An 18,278-nucleotide genomic window follows, 5' to 3' on the forward strand; every position below is an offset into this window, starting at 1 on the left:
TGCTTGGCGACACTGGAAATAAGGGATAACTATCTAGCAGTCTATCTGTCATCACTGGGGCTGCTCCATCACTGACTGTGATAATATGTGAATATGATGGATGCCACAGCCTTGTGCCTCATAACATTTAACATTCATCAGCTCTCACTAACGGGGGCTTTATAATTTAAATATCTTTATTTAATATGCAACATCTACCTCATACATCATAATTTCAAAGCACTTAGAGAACCAACAGTCCTGCAAGACAGTTGAGCAGACTTTAATTTTTTCAATAACTTCTACGTTTTCTGCATGTTTGTGACTGACAACGCATAAATAAGTGCCTAATCATATCACAGAATGGAAAATTAAGGTTTGGCTGCTAAGAAGGTTCTTTTTTTCTCTTCTTTTTCTCATTTTGAAGAAAGGATTATTTTTACTATGTGTTCAAAGTATAAAGAAGCACAAAGGACCTGATTTGTGTTGGGAAGTGCTTTCAGTTTCCTAATGCAAACTCCAGCTGACTGTGGTGATCTTGTCATGAGAAAGGGTTGTCAGTGTCCTATCCTAAAACTTTTTCACTGAGATTTAAATGGAAAAACTTAAAGTAACTATACAGTACAAGCCAGCAGAAAAATAAGAAAAAAAATCTGTTCAAAATAGGGGTCAGAAAGACTTTTCACAGGAGAGAAAACACCTGTGCTGTCCATAGCAGTGCACTTTGTTACAAACTCACCAAAATTTTCTGCTAATGGAGGTTAGGCAGGCAGCAATGGATCCAGGAGCTGATGTACATGTGTGCAGATGTAATGCATGTGTAGGTAACACATTTGTTCATGCAGCTATGTATAACCATTTATTTTTAATGAATGTATGCCTGTTTTTTTTTAAATCTAGGAATATGAAGTAGAGAATCAATCTTCCTTTCAGTCATACTTGGGGAAACGTGTACTTATAAAAGATTTTTAGTCTGTTTTCTCTAGGATGAATTCAAGATGGGAACAAAGACAAATTCCACTAAAAAAGATTTGAGCTTACTGGACAAGTTTCTTCTCTTATTATATATGTCATATGAATTTGTTGTATTTTGTGAAATTGAAAAGGCATCTACTAGATAAAAGCATTTTTAGTATTGAGGAAGATTTTCCTATTTTTTCAAGTTCTCTGAATTTGTGTAAAACCAATGCAAATATTGACCATTTTTTTCCTATCACTATGATGATAATTTTCAAAAAAAAAAAAAGCAAGCAAAAGAATTACTTTAAAAGCAATTTGAAAGACCTAAATATATCTAGCTTTGTTAAAGTGTCTCATGAATTAGGAGGGGTTATAAAATAACTATAAATACAGCTCCTTTGTTTGACAAGAGCAGGTATTTTTATGGTATAAGTGCTTTCATTTTAGTGTTTCTAAACCTTATCATGCAATTTTCCCTTTTCTCTTTCCATGTCAAAATATTGATATTCTTGCAGAAACTTTCTTTTTTTTTTTTTCTTTTTCCTTTTTTTTTGTAACAGAATATTTTCTGGTAAAATCAAAGAGAATGAATGACTAGAAAGATATTCCAAATGTGCATATTGATATGTAGCTAGGTCTGTTGATTTTTATAGCAGAAAGGTATTTCTCCTTTTTTCTGAAACACACTTAAAGGCTCTTCTTCCAAGAATACTGCAGGTGCTGTATTAACATCCTTAAGAAAAAGCCTTTAGTGCAAATATTTTGGAAGAGAAAATAAATGTGCCAAAAGCTGTTTTCTTAGCACTGATCTTTGTTTTTATCTCAACTGCAAATGAGCCCTTTGCAATGGAACATGGTATCCTTGATAAACTTATTTTTCATTCCCTCTACCAGTGAGACAGATCCCATCTTGATGATTAAGGTGTATTGTTACATTGCACAACATTTTTCAGTAAAATATCAGGCCTCTAGTATTGTAGTGCCTTTCTGCAGTCAAATTTTATTTGTAACTCTCTCTTTTCTCTTGAGTTGCTTTGTGTATGCAAGCCCCTTCATCAACCATGGATGTTACAGAAGAGAACAAGTGAAGTAATTAATCAGATATAAAATGCAGAATTATTTTTTTTCTGACAACTGAGAGATTCTGAGGAACTTTTAGAAACACATTTAGTACCTGAAATGCCTCAGCTGCATGTTGTGGCAAATCCAGTGTCAGACTGAGCTTTCTTTTCCTCTGCAAATTAAACAGAGAATAATTTAAAAAATCCATGGCTGACAGAACTGGAAGCGTGAGGAATCAAAACAATTTCTCACTTTTCCTGATGGGGTTTCATGGCAGAAACACAATGACAATAGAAAAAATAATAGTATTGGAAAGCAGAAGCAGTTGGAGGTGGAGCAAGTGGGGAGTCAAGGCCATGTTTTGTCCTGAAGAACACTTCCAAGTTTCTACCATCTTTTAGGAGAGAATCTCCCAATGTTTTCTCCTCGTGTCTTGTATGCACAGCACAGAACTAGGTCATTGAACAATAGAGTGAACAGCAGTCAGCACTCTACTTCTGCATAATGCATTAAGTATAACATGGAGAAACTGTTCGTACAGCTGAAAGCTGGTATTTCACGTCTGCAAATTCAAGCTGACATGACATTTAATATTGTTTCATAGTAATGAACAACAAGGTTTCATTCATTCACAAGTACAACATAATGCCAAGTTTAATCTGAAGAGGTAACAACAAGGCAAGAGGGAAAACATGCTATGTTCCTTCAAATGAGAGCGCTAAATTAATGATAACCATTGAACACTTTGCTACTGATACACAGCACTACAGAGACCACTATTGAGAGACAGTATTACACTGCCTTTAGAGTGCCCTTGTCCAGGGTTAGCATATGAAATACCTTTCAGTTTCCACTTCTGGTTCCAGGTTTCCTATGAAGGTCTCCAGCTCTCAAAAGCTTTCTGTTTTTTCTAGGAGTGGGCATTCTTTTTCCCTTTTTTTTTTTTCTTTTTTCCATTTTGTCTTCTTAGGTTCCCTTTTCACAGAGGTACAATTTAAATTTCTAGATAAAATAATATTGGTCCTGTCCTCCATTATTCCTTATTTCAAATATTTGTCTGTGAAAATCTCTGCATAAAATTCAGACTTGAGTTTTCACAGAGGTATGAATGCAAACTTAAATCTCAAAGTGGGGAAAAATTGCTTTCTTTTTTTTTTTTTCATTAAAATACCAGTGCATTTTAATACAAACTCTTCTTTCAGCTTCTGAATTTTCATGTTTCCCAAATGTTGATTGTCTTTTTCAGTTTAAGTTGGAAAATAAGTGGAAAGGCAAAGTGAGCAGCATCGATCAGCACTGTGTGCTGCCAAGAGTGTTTTGTATTTGCATGTACAATCGTTTATGCATTATGGCACTGCAGATCAAAATAATCTCAAAGTTTCTGTATATGTTTCACATTTAAAACTGATTTTCATAAATGCAAACATTCAGAATCTGTAAAAAAAAAAAGGAAAAAAAAATTGTCCCTGAGCTAAAATTCTAATTAGATGCATTCATTATTTGTTCTGATTTAAAAAATAAGGCATGTATTGATGCATATCCATATGCACTGGCATATAATGAGAACTCTCCTATATGGAGCATTAAGAGTCCTTCTGTTCTTTTCCAGGAAAGAACAAGGTTTGACAATTTAGGCCCGCAGTTAACAGGGAAACCCAATGAAGATGGAAAAATTGGCCCCGGTGTCATCGATCTTACAAGGCCAGAAGATGCAGAAGGTGAGTTGCAATTCTGACCATGGCTTATTGAACACTGCACCACAGGATGAGATGGCTGAAATAGTGCCAGTGTCATAAGTACTGCCTATGTTACATTCCAGGGTAACACTTGATTGATTTCTGTCTGAATTGGTGAGATTTCAGTAAGTCCACAACAAAGTGTGGAGACATTACAAGGACTGTGAAACCCTTTCAGCCCATCTGCAACACAACTGTCTTTTCCCCAAACAGCTGCCAAATAAGTGTTTACATTTTATACTCTTAATACAATTTTAGGAGATATTGAGAAAATTATCTCAGGAAGGATACATATTCCCCATGTTTTTAGTGTTTAGCAGCTTTGAAGAAGGTTATAGCATTTTCAGAAATCTGCCCATCATGCACCACCTATTCAAGATTTAGCAAGCAGAATTCTATTCATAGGCAGCCATCAAATGATAATGGAAAAATACTTCACATTTTCTGTATGAAAAGGTCTTTTATGTTACATAAGGCTTCAGTGCACTCATTTCAGCGAGAGTTTTATATATATATATCTATATGTTTCAAGCCCCAGGTGGAAGCCAGTGTTTATCAGGACTGAGTTGAGTCTCTAGCAGGATTACCATGCGAGCTCTGGAGGTGGATGTCACTGGGATCCTCTCTACCCTATTGTACATTAGAGGAGCACATGTACATACATAGGAACCCTACCTGTCAAAGAGAAATGTACTGTTCAGATAGAACATGATGCAGGATTTTACCTCCTCAATTTACTTCTGTTTGAGAACAGTTTTGACCTTTTTAAATTGAAATTCTTGTTGTGGCTTAAGAAGGTTAAAACACCTCTGAATTTTTCCATTAACATCCAAACATCTGACAGATCCAAAGACTGCTTTTTTTTTCTTGGATCAAAATAATAGGACCAGTAAACTTTAGGAAGCTATTATTTATGAGCTTCATTTCTCCATCCTTAATACAATTTGACTGGCCACTGTTGTATCATGTGTGAACAGAAAAATGACAAATAGAATGTAAAATAAGGTAAAAAATAACTTTCAGATGGCAGTTTTGCAATGATTCTTATTTTTTTCTAGAAAAAAGGAATCAGGAGATACATGGACTTTCCAAAGCACTTTTTGACCAATCAGTTATTTATAATGTGTTTTATAAAGAAATGTTAATCCAGCAGCAATATTTAATATTTCAACACATTGAAGAATAATTTTTTTTTGGTCAGTTTGGGTGAAAAGTTGCAAGGAGATACTTACAGACGTGTATCTGTGGCTGGTTTAGATGACGTCAGGCCTCTGACTCCATTGTTGGTTTAGCTAATTTCCTTCAATTCATCCATTCTCTTCCTAGTAACCTTAATTTAGTATCTTGAGACACCTTGTGGCACTGGCAGCCTCTCCTGTTACTGGATAGTGCAGAGTGAAGATTTGCCATGTGTAACCCAAGCTACAGTGATGTGTGCCAGTTTAAGGACAGTGTGCATGTCTTTCTAGAGCTGCTGGGGCACTTTGAGGCATGGTGCCTTGGCGCATTAGAAACCCGAGTTCATGAATGGATTCAGATTTCCAGAATTTGTTTAGCAGCCAAGAGATATCTCTGGAAAAGAGATGCTGGATGCATAGCGCTGCTGTTCTGAAAAAAAACATTGGCAGGAGTTCTAAACTGAGCTGCTTATTTGTCCTTCTCATTGTAGACAAGGTGAATTTAGATGTTAGCTGGATGAAAGAAAAAGACATCCAAAATATAACCTGAGTTTTGCCCCTTGTATTTGGCAAGCAGGCTAAGAGATGGCACTTTCAGCCTAACATAATTTGCAGTGGAATTGTCAGTGCATTGCAAAGAGTGCTGTTGAAATATCAGCAGTTAAACTGTGGTCTCTGATCTACTGTACCATGCTACAGACTCTGCCCAGCTTCTAATGATCATGAAGTTATTACAGATCTTTCTAGGTTTATCAATGTTTTTTATACGTGTTCCTATTTTGTGCTTCCAAACTTCAGCTCTGGGATTACCGTGAAACTTGACAGTTTATTCTTTAGAACATTTCATTTGGAAAAGACCCTTGGGATCATCAAGTCCAACCCAGCACTGCCAAGTCTACCACGAATCCATGCCCCTGAGTGCTGTGTCTTTAAAATACTTTCAGGGGTGGGGACACAGCTACTTCCCTGGGCAGCATGCTCCAATGCTTGACAACTTTTTCAGTGAAGAAATGTTTCCCTTACATCAAGTCTGAACCTCCCCTGCCATGACTTGAGGCCATTGCCTCTTGTCCTACTGCTTCTTCCTTGCAAAAAAAAAAAAAAAAAAAAAAAAAAAAAAAAAAAAAATCCCCATCTCTTTACAGTCTCCTTTCGTGTTGCTGTAGAGAGTGATAAGGTCCTGGCTCAGCCTCCTTTTCTCCAGGCTAAACACCCTCAGCTCCATCAGCCTCTCCTCATCAGACTTGTGCTCCAGACCTTTCACCAGTTTTGTTTCTCTTCCTTCACCCCCTCTAAGAATGCTTTGCTGCATTTCATTGTGTTGCCACAGTCACAATCTCAGCTGAATGTCAAAGGTTCCTAATAGGCACAGTCATGTTCTTCAAAGACTTCATGTGTTTCACACCTTCCTTCTGTATTGTCATTTTTACTTTAAATCTTTTTCCCTTTTTTTTTTTATTTTTAGATACTATTTGAACGCAGGCTGCTGTAGAAATCTTTTGCTAAAATTTCTGTGGTTTTATGTGTGCTTTTACACATATAAAACAGGGAATAAAGATTTCTGAAGTGACATATTGATGGCCAGCATTTGATGCCCTGTCTTTTCTTGTCAGATCTCTGAGGCCCAGGTGCAGTTGTGGCAGAGTGAGTGGATGGCTGTTAGATCTGCCAGGTGATTTTACTCTCATCACCAGGATTTTAAGACTTCAGAGTTATGAAATTCACTACATTTAGAGAAAATATTAACAATTTGCAAGGAGTTCTTTTAAAAGGGTGGTGGGGGCAGGTGTGAGGGTGGGGCAGTGATGTAGTAGATTTTTTTCTGAGCTAAGGATTCCAAATTTAGTAGTCCCACTTCTGACCATGAAATGGGTGTGGAAGTGCAGTTTCACTCCCTGCCTTCCTGCACACCTGCATTTCCATAGGAAACCAAAGTGTTCAGAGACATGGTACCTGTCTGTCCATCCCAACAGGCTTTTGAGATAGACCAGATCTGGGAAGTGCTCCCGAGTCCCGTAGTTTTTGACACAAGATTTAAGGTTCATGTAATTTGTTAGAAAACATAACAGCAGACTTCTGCTTTGTGGGATTCCTTTGTAACAGTGTCTAGCAATGATTTCTCTCGACTCCTTGCATCTTTTTTATAACATATGGTGGTAATCTGAGTTTGACATGATTAGAGTCATGTTTTCCTGTAATTTTAGGAGTGCTTGTGGTATTGACTCATTGACCTGAAGCTGAAGCTTACAGGTATTTTTTTGAGTTGTGAGTTTTAAGTATTGAAATTCTTTAAACTTAGACAAATATGAAATAGTACAGAATGATTTTTTTTTAGCTCATTGTCCCTGCCCAGTGTGTGAAAACCTTTTTAAGATTAATTAAAGGTAAGATTTAATTCCTGGTAGCTAGTTGAACTTTCAGAGATAGGAAGTTATATTCAAAGTTTGTGTAACTCATAGTGAGCTAACAGTCACCTGAATGGAGGCCTGAAAATCATTAGCAAGAGTTCTATATTAAATATGACATAAACCAATATTTCTATTACTTCCTTAACCACCAGCAGGACTGAGCTAACTATACTAAAAATCATTCTCAAAATGCATTTAAAACATTGCCACTTACTGTGACACCATTGATGAATAATCCACAGCTGTTAGACTTGTATCATTACCTGAAATCCCAGTTACCATGTTAAAATATATGATACATTTGTAGTTAGCAAAATTCAAAAACATCATTTGAAAGCCTCATAAACATTTGGTGACTGGTATCCAAAATTATAAACAACAGCCAATTAGAGAACTAAACAAGGATTTTTTTTTTCTCTGAACATTTTAGAGGAAACATAATTGTTTCTGTAGGTGGTTTCATAATTTTGGACATTTGAGGTTTTCAGAACTGAAGTATAGCTAACAGGGATGGACACACCAAGACAGCTTTGAATGTAACTGTAGCTAAACTCTCTCTTGAACAGAACTGACAGTCATAGGTAAGCCCTGTTTAAATCCCAGGTCAGAAAACCTATGTAATACTAAATTATTTAGCATACTAAATACTAAAGTATCTCAGTTATTGAGAATATTGGATGATGTGAATGAGTTTTTTTGATTCAAGTTCTAGAAAAATATTTTCCCTTCACAGATGCTCACTTTTGGGCAATGGTGCTGCTTCTTTTGAATTGTAAAATGTGCTCAATGTTTATGGATCCTTTTGTTTTGGTGGATGTGGTCAAATTCTTTGGAAATTTGTAGGAAGTGTGGTAAGATTTTGTTTTCTAGTAGATAGAAATCTGCAGGGTAGACCTAACCTTCCTGTTGAAAATTACTGCTTTTACCTTAGCTCAGGTTGCATTGTGGTTTCCTTCAGCACTCATATTCAGGGATTCAAATTCCATCAAGACCTGGTCTTCATTCCTACCAAAGAATTGGATCCATTAAAATGAAATTTTCTCGATTGGACCCCAGGCTCAGAGCAAAAATATCTAAATATAATTGTTTTGCATTATTTCATAGTGGGATTTTGTAAAAGAGAAAAAACTTACCTGTGTCAGTTTTCCTTAGTGAAAATAAGATGCAAAGCTAAATTAATTATTAGAAAGCAAATAGAAATAGATGAAAATGCCTCATTAGTACTTAACATTTAGTTCCATGTTCATTCATTTTCCTATTTTACAATCAGGGGCTTGTGAATTAAGCATTTGGCCTCATATTTTGCCATTTGGAAAAACATACAAAAAGAGTTCTGGGTCCTGTTTTGATGTTTTCATTCACATTTTTCACACTGTAGTTTTCTCAGTTCTGTAAACCTTGTGTTTAGCACTTGTTACTTCTTTCTTTGATGGTATTCTACCAGTGCTAAGGTAGGTCCATGTCTGCTAGTTTAGATAGAAACAGTTTTAAATAGTATGGTGGGATCTCTCTACTTTGTCTGTGTCTGTGTATTTATTTGTCCTTGTATTAGACTGATGAGATTTTTTTCAAAGTCTCCCAGAGGATAACTTTTTCAGTGAAACCTAGCTGTAAAGTCAGTTCTTAGAGTCTTCAGCATGGGATTGGCACCAGCCCATCTCCTTAAATTAAATGATTTAGTGTCTGAGTCCTTAGTGCCTGTGTCCTCCCTTGCAGTGCTTGCTGTCTCTTACTTCAACTTGTAAATTCCTTGGGTTAAAGGCTGTGGTTTTCTGTATATCAATTCATGGTTTGAGATAATACAGATTTAAGCTTTATCTGTATGTTCCTAATATCTTTCAAGTAAACTAAACTTGCAAGCCAGTTGCAAACAGGATAACCATTGCTAATTGAATGGTTCCAGTAGTAAGGCCTAGCTTAATGTTATTAATTCTAGTTTGGCTTTTGGTCTGAACCTGATTTTGGACCTGAATTCAGTCCTGAATGAGAACTAGCTGACCTCATCTTTTAGAAGAACATGTTCCAAAGTTTAAGAACCCAGTTCTGCAGCATTTCAGATGATGGATTCATTGTCCAACATACAAAGTCAATGAAGAGCCTGATTTCCTGAAGTTCATACTCAACACTCTGTCTTTTTTATGTGCAGGAAATTAGCTCTTCCCATTCATATTTGACTTGAGCTAGCCACGTTGCAGGGAATGTTGTAGCAAAATGGGAGATTCTACCTGTCCAAAAGCAAGGGAAACTAAATGGTAGAGAAATAAATGGTGTTAGGCATAATCAAATATTTAACCAGTTGCCAGAAAATGGTAAAAAAAGAGTAGCTGTAATTACATCAGCAGCAGTGAATGTGGGATAATGTGAAGGAGTAGAATTATTTAAGTGAGGAAAGACAGGGAGGAAGGAACACGGGAAAAACGTGAGAAAACCGAGCACAAGGCTGATCTCTAAGGCTGAGGAAAAACTGCCACCGAGTTCTGTCCATGTGTCAAGATGTCATTTCCTCCCTCCCTGGCAAGAGAGCAGATATCATGAGCAGTGCCTGGGCTTTGCACACCTACTAGGTGAATTATTAAAGGAGCACCTCTACCATGCTCTCAAAGCCTGAACAGCCTCACACACACCCCGCAGCAAATAATTGCTCCTACAGAAGGGTGAGGGTTTCTCCTGCACTTCAGAAAAGGCTGGCTTGGAGCAGCTGAAGAGGCAGGTGAGAGGGAGCCGTACATTTTCAGGCAGATCCACCTTGGCAGGCTGCCAAGACGATCCAAACCTGTGAGGTAACTTGTTTAACACCCTCCTGTGCAGAGGTGTAAACAGCAGGTAGCACAGGCAGGGTGAAGCATCACCTACTTTGGTGACAGTGCTTCTTAAATACCGGAGGAAAGAATTCCTCTCCATGCCAGAATTTGTCGCACATAAATATTTGTAATAGTTGCTATGGCAGTTGAGAGGAGAAAGATGAAAATCAGAAAACAGTGAAAGCTGTCTGAAAACAAAGAAATGTATCCAGAGAGTAAGCTCAAGTACTGGAATTTTTATTGCCCTGAATTCTTGTTATAGGCCTTTGATTGCAAAAACACCATCCCAAAAGTAAAAACCCAAAAAACCCTCAAATCCAATACTTGTATCTTTATATTTAAAGATAAAATAACTTATTATAGCAATAAGCCCAGATGCTAAAATGTGGCCTTCATTAATTGCGGTTGCCATTTTTAACATCCAGAATCTGATTGCGCCTGATACTTTAGTGATTTCTTTAAACTTTCCAGAATGACTCCTAACAGATAGGAATCTGGAATGAAGTACTTAGGCATGGTATTTCAGTTGTATTGGATGAGATGCTTCAGCCCTGGAGTAAGTCAGCACCTGCACATGGGATGGGAATAAGATGTATTTAAGAACCATCCCATCCCTTTTCTGATGGCATCCACTTCGTGCATCTCGTTGTTGCCAGCATCCCCGTAACATTTTAGAGAGAGAACTGAAAAACCTGTGCTGGGAGTGTGTGGACTGATCTTTCCATAGCATTGAAACTTATTCCTTTCAAGACACTGATATTTAACACATAGTGTCCTTCTCGTTTTCAGAATAACAAATCTGCATATCCTTCACAGCTGTAAATGTTTGATTTTCAACTGTCTTAGGTATTTTTTTCCTGCTGCTAAATATGAGGCTTTCTTGTCTGACATTTGAAGCTACAGTAGTTTATTCTTATAGAGTAGTATCTTTATTTTAAAAAAATTATACTTAGGATTTTTGATGTTGTACAATCAACCACTTTTACAATGCCCTGAGTTTTACACGGGGCTGCCTATTAGCACAGTTATAACTAAGAGCTTTTCACAATTTCCATTCTATAGTAAAACATTATTTTCAGGAATTTAGAAGGTGGCTGTAAAAAGCACTGCAGGCTGCAGTTTTACACAGAAAATCTTTGCCCATGAGAAAATTATTGTCACAAATGCGAAAGCATCAGTCAGTATGTGTAGCTATTTTTAGGTGGACTGACTGAAAAAATTAAATATAGTAATTCAGTGGTTTAAAACATTTTTTCACACTCATGTACAGCCACCAGGTGTAACACACCCCGTGGTCCTGATTCTCTGAGGGTTTCTTGGTAGTGCTCCAATATGACAAAAGAAGCTTGAAGCTCCATAAAATAGTGTAAAATTTCCAGGCACAATTGAATTTTCAGTTGATGGAGAAAGCCACCCTTATATCATACTGAGTGAAGGAGGGAGGAATCTTGCCCTTCTTCCTTAAATCCTTGGGCACAGGGAGGGGAGCAGAAATATGAATAGACTAAGGAAAGAACATCATATATTCTGGCTAAGCATGAGCAATTGGTACAGATTCAAACAAGCCCTCTTTGTACAACTGTCTATTTTTCTAAGTCTAAAACATGAACCGCTTTCTCCTTCAGGAGCCTCGGTATTTCAGAAATAGAAAAGTGTTTAGGATCATTTGCCTTTCTTCCATGTAGATATGCAAAGTGTCTAAGCAAGTGCCTAGTGAAGAACTTGGTAGCAAGGGGAAAATATTCCCTTTATTTGTACTTTGATTTAATTTCACAGGATCAGTGGTCCAAAGAATGCATAGTGTGAGCATTGTGGTGTCTTCATAAATTGTGCAAATAATAAATGATTGTGTTTTCAGTTTGGCAGGGGTGATTTCACAGGAATTAAAAAAAAAAATAAATTTAATTTTCATGTAAGCCCCTGTTTCTTGGCAAACGCTGTATTTTTTATCCAAACCAGGTAAATGTGGTCACATATTGAGACATACCACTGTCATATTTGCAAAAAAAATCTTCCTGGTTTTATTCACAAATCCCAAATTCCCAGGGGTACCTTACTTGCAAAATTAGCCTGAAGAGCAGCTCCTGTTGTCATGCTGCTTTTGTTTCTTTCTCTCCATATTATTTACTAATTTCTTGATCATTTGTTGTATTATCAGCACCCCATGTCAAAGGGAAGAAGAAATGGCATATGCATATCCTAGCCCAGTTCCTTGCTAATTACTGATATGACAAGTGACAACAGCTAGCACTGGATGGAAGGAATTAGTTATATTGATACAAAGAATGATGTTGCATCATTCAGAAAGTGACAAATTGTTGAAGATTGAATGCAGGAAATGGGTCACTCAAGCAGTGGCTGCAACCCATTTTAGAATGTTTTGCTAAGTATTCTGCATTTCTTAATATCACGTAATTTGAGGGAGGTGGTTTCGTAAAACCCTCTCCCATTGTTAAACATAATTCCCTTTTACAAGCTGCATTGTACTTAGGCTTTTAAAAATCATTGTTTTGGCAAAGAGCACGTGAGCAAGCAATGAACAGTGTTCAGCCACACCTTGAACAATACATCCATCAAATATGAAGTCAGACTGCCTTCTTTCTCTGTCCTTAATTCCCATCTGTCATTCCTCCATCTTAAAACAAAACAAAGCATTGACTGAAGTATGAATGGATCACTATGGCCCTTGTTCAAACAGGACTTTTTCAACAAAAAAGCTTTTAGGGATGACTGAAGACTGCAGAATTAGACCCTGTGTTTTAAATTAATGTGTTTTCTGGATGTTCTAGGTGACACTCATGTCATGAGAAATTTGAAATGATGTGAATAACAGCTACACTGGCAGTAAGGCTGTTACTTTTAATGAAACATTTTAATGTTAAATAGATTAGTACATTCTTCTTTGTATTGCTTTGACTTTGAATATGATTAATATAGTAACAATAATTGCTTAGCTGGTAGACCAGCTGTTTTTTCTGGAAAATAAAATCAAATCCATAGATCTTGTCAGATACCTAACAATAATTTTTAGTATTTTTTCTTTTGGACTAGGCTGTTTCATCCATGATTTTCCTTTCTGTGGGCCTCTATTTTCCTCAGTTGAGTATGAAATAAAATGTCAAAGGGAAACAATAACAATATTTGTGGATAGTATAATGTAGATTGTTGTTAGATCTGATGACTGGCAATCCCTTACTTCTGGCATCATCACTTAGGCTGAAAAACTTTCAACTTAAATATGATTCATATTTCTTTTCTATCAATAACATTAATGTCAGAATGGGGTTGTTAGCATTTAATTAATTATCTGTGAAGGGTCTTGAAGTCTGCAAGTGGCACATGATTGAAAAATATGATGACACTTAAACACCTCCCCAAATTTATAGTAGAGGCTGCTTCTTCATCCCAATTTCTGTATAGATGTTTCATGGATCTTCACAGAGTAACTCTTATGTTAGAGCACATGTGTGACTACATCAGCCACCAGGAGCTGAAGTCAAGCCCTAATTAATTCAGTTAATATCCCATGTAATTTAAAGCATTATTCTATTGTTTTAGCTACAGTCCATGCCAAGTTTCCACGAGGGTTAGCTTTGCCATAGAATGTGGTCAAGAAATCTAAACTGTTTGTGTAAGCCATCAAGCAAGTAGCTGCATTTAGCAGTTTTAATTCATATGAACAGCACAGATTTGGGCATGGCTGGCTGTGGAGCATGGATGTGCTAGCAGCTTATTTAGAATTATGTTTTGGTATTTATTAGGGCACAGCAAACAATTCAGCTTTAAACACTGGCGAGCAAACTGGTGGAGCTGAGAACAGTTTGCTTTGATTTCACACGCAGCAGATATCCCACTCTTAATTTTAGCTTGAGACTTTCAAATGGGGAAAGATGTATATGCAGGTTGTGAGTATGGCTGTGAAAACTGGTGCTGTGTTTTAATTGAGATTAAGTATTTTGCTTGCATATGTAAAACAAATGTACTAAAAAAAGTAAACCCGCTGCCACCAAAACTGAAAACAAGGCACTCTGGAAAATATATGCTGATATATAACTGGCTAGAATTTCCTTCATTTTGCAAAGCCACGAGCCACATGCATCAGCTCACCACAAAGTCATTAGGTCTTTTTAAACTCAGATGAAAAACATTAACAAATACCACAAAAGGCTTTAGTATGGCCCCTTTGTTCATTCACATATGGCAGTTTATAACTCCTGCACCACTTGGGTCGTGTGTTTGTTTAAGCTGCCTCCATCAGGCCAGCCCTGAAAGAACAAAAGACATCTTGAGCGATCCTAAGCAGGAAATGGGCTAATCTAAACATGGCTTGTGACACTATAAGTAGAATAGAAAGGGGAGGGATTGATTAGTCATTAATGTCCAATTGACTCCATATGGATGTTGCAATAATAAGGCCTTTTTTCAGTGCAGTAGCAGAGTTATTGAATTAGAGGTTTATGTTTCCTCAGAGCTGACCTTGGGGAATTCCCGGTTGGTTCTTCTTGTTGATGTTTGAAAGAGAATGGAGTCTCTTAGCAGGAAAAAGAGAAGTGTTTCTTGGATGTAGCTAACCTGTGCCTCAGTCTATTCCCACCTCTTAGTATCTACTTAGAGCATTTCAGAACCCTTGCAGGTGAAAAAATTCAGAGGCCATTTAAATATTGCAGTGTTTCATGAATTGCTTGTGGCTTTCCCAGTTTTGCTCCCCATTCATTCACTGACATGCAGCCTGTGGGAAATGCTCAATGCTCAAATTGCAGCTGAATAATATTTGTTTGGAACAAAAGCCGCCTGACAAACAGAACATTTGTGCCACCCCTGTTCCAACCTAGCCGTGTTTCCAAGTGGGTATCTTGCCAGTGATGACAAGACATGCCAGTAAAGACAATAGTTCATGGGATATCCGTTTATGTTGCCTCCCTTGCTGATAATAAAGAATGATAAAATCTGAATGGTGTTGGAGATGAAGAAATAAGAGGCAGGCAAAGGGCAAAACAGATAAATGCTACTCTACAACTTCCACATGTCACTGAGATTACAGTGAAGCAGTTGTAATTCTTGTAACTTTCCCTAAAATTGATAACCCAAAATATTAGTTAAATGGCTACTTTTGTTCTAAGTTTGCCAAAGCTGTTCTTTCCATTCTGTTCTTTCCATATTTGTCCTTTTCTATTTGATTTTAAATACCACTATATGTTTCACAGAGGCTGCATTTGTCTGTAGAAAATCAGGTTAAGAGCAACACAGGGAACTGCCAAGACAGTTTTTCCTTCTCCTTGTTTTCATGTCATGTCCATGTTTATGAGTAACCCATCTCTTGCAGTAGAAGTGACTCCTGTTTGCATGTTTATCAGGTTCTGATCTCTGCAGTGCTAGTTGCATTACCACAGACAGAGCCAGATATTTTGGAGGTCACAATCAGTCTTTTCCAAACTGGGTAAATATGTCACCTCAGCTTAATGAATAACCGATGATAGGAGCTTTAATGCTAACCAGCCATTTTCATACCAGGAACCTAGAAAGATTGTCTTTATCTCTGTCTATCCTGTCCTGGTGTGTGTCCATGGAACATGATCTGCAGTATATGCTCTAGGTTAGCCAGATTCATTATCTGGGGAGAAGTCAGGGGAAATGTATCACTTCAAACATGAATCAATGGCCATAGTGTGAAGAGTAATTAAGGAATAACAGGGTGACTGATAAAAATCTCTTTCTTTTTGCTGTCACTTCTTTTCCCCCTTTTCCTCACCTTTTTTCTCAGCCTTTTGTTTTTGCTCCTCTCTATCCCATCTATTATTGTTTGTTTTCTGGTAATGTGTAAAGGCCCAGTCTCAGGTTTTGTTGTAGATGATGTGCAAAAACCCACAGTGAAGTAAAAGTAAACCCACATCCCAGTAAAGACAGGATCATTAACCTTAATGTGGTCAAGATTTCAGGAAGCCTGCTGAGGGGTGATGCCTGTCCTAAAATTGATGTCATTAGTCAATGTAAGAAACTCAGATAAAGGCCAGAATAAATAAATAAACAATGTAACTATTGTTATTTTATGTTTCTTAACATTTATTTCACATGAGGATGGTTATCTATCTTGATGATCAGATTATTTTATCTTTCAAATATTCTCTGATTAGAGAGCTCTTTAGAAATGGAACTATTGTTGGAAATCATTTAAGGAAGCTGCAGCATTTTTAGGTTTATTCTGTGGCATTCTTTGCCTCAGTATTGCCCCTAGAGCCGTGTGGAATCCAGCTTTCACAGAGGGGTGTGCCATATATCCCCAAAAAAGGATCACTCTTCTTTAATCTGATTTTTACTTTTAAATCATTAAGGTTATGACAAGTTTAGCAAATGCTAAGGATCTAGGAAGTAAGGCAGTGAACACATTCAGGGCTAAAAGTGTCACTTTGAGGACAGCCCCTGTCTTTAAGCCAAAATATAGAGTTCTTTGCCAACTAAGCCACCAGGGCAGCCAAACTGTACTGCTTTTGCAATAATTACAGATTCTGACCCGGTTCTTAATTCTGTAAATCCCTCCTCCTGTGATTGCAGTATGAGCATTAGTTGCCACAGAGAGACAATTACCAATTCCTTCTTGTCTTGCTCTTCACTGGTCGTACATATCCATTTTATCTGTTATTTTAGGTTTATTAGTTATTAGAATTTCCTGAAAATATTTTCAGAAAGATTTAAAACACCTACTTATTTGCACTTGCATGTACATTTTCTTTAAAAATGTTGGATGTCTTTGAACCTCCATCAGTATAGCTATAATTATCAAATTAGGAAAAAACCCCCTACTTTGTTAAATCTGTTGAAATTGTTTTGATGGGGCACAAGAAAGTCAAAGTATCTGCATGACAGGATGATGTACCTAAGAACAGCCATCTTGAAAGCTTGTTCTTACGTGTTTCAGCTTGTAAAATTTCATGAGCACATGTGTATTTGTGTCATTAGCACCTCATTGCTAATCTAAAAATGTACTGAGACCTTCTGACTTCCCCCATGGAATCCCATGCTGCATTTTATTGTAATGTTTTACATGCTGAATATAATTCTATGGTTCTGAGACAGAAGAGCATGAAGATTATATTGCTGTAGTTATTTGCAGAAATTCATTTTGCAAGTGCTTTTGCGATGGCCTATAGGTCAGCTTGCAAATATTTCCCCAGAGATCAAGCTCAAAGAACATCAACTCTTTGGCTGCTTTTTCAAGTCCTTCAAGTATGGACTTGCAGAAAGTGGATGCAGCCAGAGTTGACCTTCTTGGGATGGTTGTAATTTATTACTCCAAATAACAATTGTTTTCTAACATAACCTTTCTTTGACAACAGATAAGTTATTGTGCTTTTCTGCCTCCTTTTTTTAAATTTCTCTTTTTTCTTTATTTGTTTATTTTCATTCTGTCTAGATTATACCCAGATTATAATCTTATAATCTTGCTCCCAGTAAAAGTACTCTTTACCTGCATTAGGACTGAAAAATCAAAAATTGTGTTAGAAAGGACTAAAGACAAACTCTTCCTTAGCTCTAGTGAATAAGTACCTTTGGGAAAGTAAAAGCTGGAAAGATATCCTATGGATTCAGATAGGTCTTTCCTGTGCTGTGAGTAGAGCAGCTGAATAACAAATTATAACTTTTGCATAAATGATAGTTTAATTTTTTTGTCACCAGTTTCCTTGTGGCCCACATCCTAGTAACATATGTTTATTACATTATCTTAAAGGATAGAACAGGTGTTACATGCTACGTTTTACTTTTTTCACATTATCTAGCTCTTTGTCTCAATAAATATTTCCATGTTGACTTAACTATGTTTGCAACTTATTGCAGTTTCTAAATAAATACAACCTCTTTAAAAATATGGTATCTTTGATATGTTTGTGGTCCAAGACTTCTGGCAACAATAGACAGAGCCTCATTAACCATTCACCCCCCTCAAGTGGTCCTACCTGCAGGTCACTGCAAAACTGCTCTTCCCTTTTGCAGGAAAAAGATGACCGCAGCCTCCTGTAAATGCAGAACACCTGTGGCACTGTGCTTAACCTAGAACAGTGTAAAAACAGTTTTGCAGCTCACATTTGCCACAAACCTGTCTTCTTTTATGTGCACGCGTGTTAGTATACAAATTGCCAAATTGGTGTCGGTTGTAAAGTA

At 37.0% G+C, this 18,278-nt stretch overlaps 1 protein-coding gene across 8 annotated transcripts in view; it reads left to right on the forward strand.

The window, feature by feature from the left end:
* The window catches only part of SOX6 (SRY-box transcription factor 6), a 370,558-nt gene that overhangs the window by 333,616 nt on the left and 18,664 nt on the right, over window positions 1-18,278 (forward strand). For all 8 annotated transcript variants that reach the window (XM_033062597.1, XM_033062598.1, XM_033062599.1 and 5 more), the window contains one exon: window positions 3,611-3,719. In XM_033062597.1, the coding sequence (XP_032918488.1) occupies window positions 3,611-3,719 (109 nt within the window). The remainder of the gene's footprint in view (window positions 1-3,610; window positions 3,720-18,278) is intronic.

The sequence above is a fragment of the Catharus ustulatus genome, chromosome 6 (genome assembly GCF_009819885.2).
Source record: "Catharus ustulatus isolate bCatUst1 chromosome 6, bCatUst1.pri.v2, whole genome shotgun sequence".
Classification (NCBI taxonomy): domain Eukaryota; kingdom Metazoa; phylum Chordata; class Aves; order Passeriformes; family Turdidae; genus Catharus; species Catharus ustulatus.